Source organism: Atta colombica, unplaced genomic scaffold, assembly GCF_001594045.1.
Source record: "Atta colombica isolate Treedump-2 unplaced genomic scaffold, Acol1.0 scaffold123, whole genome shotgun sequence".
NCBI lineage: Eukaryota > Metazoa > Arthropoda > Insecta > Hymenoptera > Formicidae > Atta > Atta colombica.
The window spans coordinates 628913-632399 of record NW_017259210.1 but is presented as its reverse complement, the minus strand read 5'-3'; the positions used below and the strand labels follow the sequence as shown (position 1 = coordinate 632399).

At 35.9% G+C, this 3487-nt stretch overlaps 1 protein-coding gene across 2 annotated transcripts in view; it reads right to left on the bottom strand.

The window, feature by feature from the left end:
* LOC108694738 (metabotropic glutamate receptor) overlaps window positions 1–3476 on the bottom strand; it is a 24386-nt gene extending 20910 nt beyond the window's left edge. Inside the window, exons 1-2 of one of the 2 annotated variants that reach the window (XM_018204383.1) lie at window positions 3132–3476; window positions 1527–2337 (exon numbers count right to left, since the gene is read on the bottom strand). In XM_018204383.1, coding sequence (XP_018059872.1) covers window positions 1527–2083 — 557 coding nt within the window. In that variant the 5' untranslated portion in view covers window positions 2084–2337; window positions 3132–3476. The remainder of the gene's footprint in view (window positions 1–1526; window positions 2338–3131) is intronic. The other variant, XM_018204384.1, reaches the window with a different exon arrangement.
* Window positions 3477–3487: the final 11 nt, after the last annotated feature.

The window sequence follows — 3487 nt, the reverse complement described above, 5'->3', positions numbered from 1 at the left end:
ATAATTTAATTTATATATAATTTTTATATTATGTACATATTATATTATTTGTATATTATGGATATGTATGCATATAATATATTTTTTCTATTACAAGAAAAAAAACTATAAGATTACAATTTATTGTAGAAAAAGCCACAATATTGTTAAATGTGAGAATAGGAACCTATTATAATCAATGGATTATTAACAATTCATCTCTCATTCATTTGGAAGATTAATGGTGATTACTAATGGAAATTAATATCTTCTAGATACCATGCAGCCTTGAGTTACATTTAAACGGTCGTTTCTAGCAGATACGTACTCATCAAAGTCACTCATAATGAGTGTTTGAACAGTAATCGGAAGTCTTCTAATGACAATTACACGCGAGGTCGACAAACGATGTCAAACTAACAAGTCTGACGGGAATGTCGGAATGCTCAAATTAATCACAATTGAGGCCTTATCGGGCGAATCAATAATATTGTCTGAGTCAATAATTGATCAAATTTAAATTTAGAAAAAAGAGATTATGAATTTTGCATGAAAAAAATCAATATTTACTTGGAATCTGTAAATTGTGAAGAATAATAGATTGATTGGTTACTTAAATATACGGAATTGTGAAACAGAGATTCATGAAATATATCTTGAATAAATTCGATAACGAGCTATCGGAATACTTTATAATTAATGCGCTTTATAAAAAATGCGCTTTTAATTAAAATTTAAAGAATTTACAATTACTATTAGAGTGGCGCAAAATTTGTTTCGTCATTCCTCTCTTTGTCATTTTGCTTTTTTTTTTTATCAAATTCTTCGAATAAGATCACTTTTTTGGCTGTTCAAAAAAATACAAAAAAGTTACTTCCAACGAGGGAAAGGTCCTTCTATACATGACCTCTCTAACTTTATTTTTTTAAATTATAACTTTTCAATTTTACTCGACAAAGAGTCAACTTTTGTAGCAATAAATTAATATTACAAAATTTAATAATTATTCTTAATGCACAAACGTTTTGTTCTTCCATTCTGTAAGAATGCCATGGCACACAAAAAATTTAAAGTAGCAAGACGTAAGCAGTAAGGAAATCACCATGTTGGATTGGACTTTATTGTGAATAGTCAATTCACTTACTGCTTAAAACCCATGACTTAAAACCCACATACAAAAACGTAAGGCAGTATAAGACGTAAACAGTAAGTAAGGAAATCGTAACATTGGATTCTGATGAATTTTTCATATGTATTAGTTATGAAATATCGTAAGATTTTTAAAATTTTTTGTAAGTATAATTTCTGATGAAATGTTATAAAATCTAAAAAATTTTAAAATACTTTTTAAAAATACTTTTTAAAAATTATGGGATGAAAAATTTCAGAATTATTGTATGAAAAATTCTGAGAAAAAAGATGTAAAACTTTCCGAATATTTCTGAGTATTTCTAAAAAATGTTTCAATTCGTATAAAAATTATAAGAAAAATTTTCAGAATACGTTTTTGTATGTGCTTAAGTTTTTTTATGTGCCATGGTTCTTACCTGGTCTTATCGCTGAGTGCCTTAGCCGTGGACGCCGGCGATATCTGGGGGATATGAAAGAGTCGCAGCAAGTTCGCCACCTGCAGTGACACCGAGCTGTAGGAGCCACCTATCACCCCGAAGATGGGTCCCGCGCTTGCAGTCCTCTTTACTCTGGGTGTCGACTTGTCCGCGCACTCCAGCACGCTGATGTCGATGTTGGACAGGGACGCCCGGACGAAGTGCAAGCTCTGATTGAGCGCGTACGTGTCGCGGCCGCACGTGTCGAGGATGTGCACGCCCAGTATGATACCCGGTAGTATGTTGTCCTCTTGATTGATCTGATCGACGGCGAACAACATCGCCTCGAGCCGCTGCACGCCCCGGTGATAGATGTTGGGCCCACACGCGGTTGGACCACCACCCTTCTCGTGCACCGGGAATAATCCGCCCAGTACGATGTCGCCGGGTATCAGTACCGCCTCGTTGTGCATTCTCGACTGTACCGTCGACAAGCTCGTTAAACGCTGCAGCGACAAGGTCAGGAGCAGCAACGGCCAAGGCACACGCTGGTGCATCTTAACTGCCTTAATTGCGCGCCGTTTCACGCTGCTCTCGACAGTCCTAGTCTCTCTTAGGGAAATCCTAGGATCTTCGTCGATTCGCCTCACCCGTTACATCAATCAAATTCCTACCACGAGCCGAGCACCTATCTCGAAGCGGAGAGTTTTCCATCCTTCACTCGTTCTCACTCGCGCGAATTTTCTCTACATTTTTGCAATCGATTAGATTTTGTTCTCTTCTTGTTGACAAGCAGATTAGTTATTTGAATCTACAGGGAAAAGAACGATTTTACTGAAGTATCTAAAAATTTAGTTATGTACAGATCTGAAAATAATTTTGTTGGCCTATTAAAATAATTATATATTAAATTATATATTAAAAAAAAGATTTCCTTAACTTTGGTCATCATTTTTTTACATGCAGTTGTGAATACAGTTTTTTAAATAAAAGATTTATCTGCCAGTAATTAATTAAAAGTAATAATATAAAACAAAATAAGTTTATATCGTTCGATTCTCTCTCTCTCCTTCAAAAGTCTCAACTTTGCTCTCCTCTAAATAAATTCTGACAATGCTTAAAGATGTATATGTTCTACATACACTCTAAATTTCTTACAGTGAAATCTCACTCCAAGCACAAGTGAAAATACAGTCATCCTTGAAAAAAAAATGAAAATATTTCACTTCTTGAAAAAGAGTGACAATTTTCACTCTTTTCAGAGTGAATTTTCACTTCAAAAGAATAAAATCTCACTTCAAAAAATAAGATTTCACTCTAAAAGGACTACTTGTTACCTTTTTTTTCAAGAAGTGAAATATTTTCATTTTTTTCAAGGGAGATTGCATTTTCACTCCCTTGGCGTGAGATTTCACTGCAAGAAATTTAGAATGTAATTATTTTGATGATTCAATTAAAATTATTTTTAATAATACTTTTAGAAACTTCAGCAAAATCATTCTTTTCATGCACAGTTCTCTAACATCGAATCGATGGTATTAATTAATGATCGGTGTTTCTTCAGACTTCGATTCGTGACAGGGATACTCCACACTCTGTACTCACCGCACTTCCTGCTGGTAGAATTCCCGACGGACCATCAACGCGGAGGAAGCCGCTTTCTCGATTCGAGCGGGGAAAGATCTCGGGATTTCCCGCTAGCGATCCCGGTATTCACGCACTGACCGCGAGCCTTTTGATTGTTCCTCGATCGCTCGACCGATCGGATGTGCTTTTCCGCGTTAGGCATCCCTTCGAGGGTAAAAACGAATAAAGAAACGATAAATCTTGGGAGTACGTCGGTCCCGTGTTCACGATCATTTCTTAAGCCACCCTCGAGCGTTCCTCAAATTCCTCACGTTGTATACTATCTTTGCTTCGGTTTTCTTGCGATGAGTCCTTTTTCATCTCTCTCTCTCTCT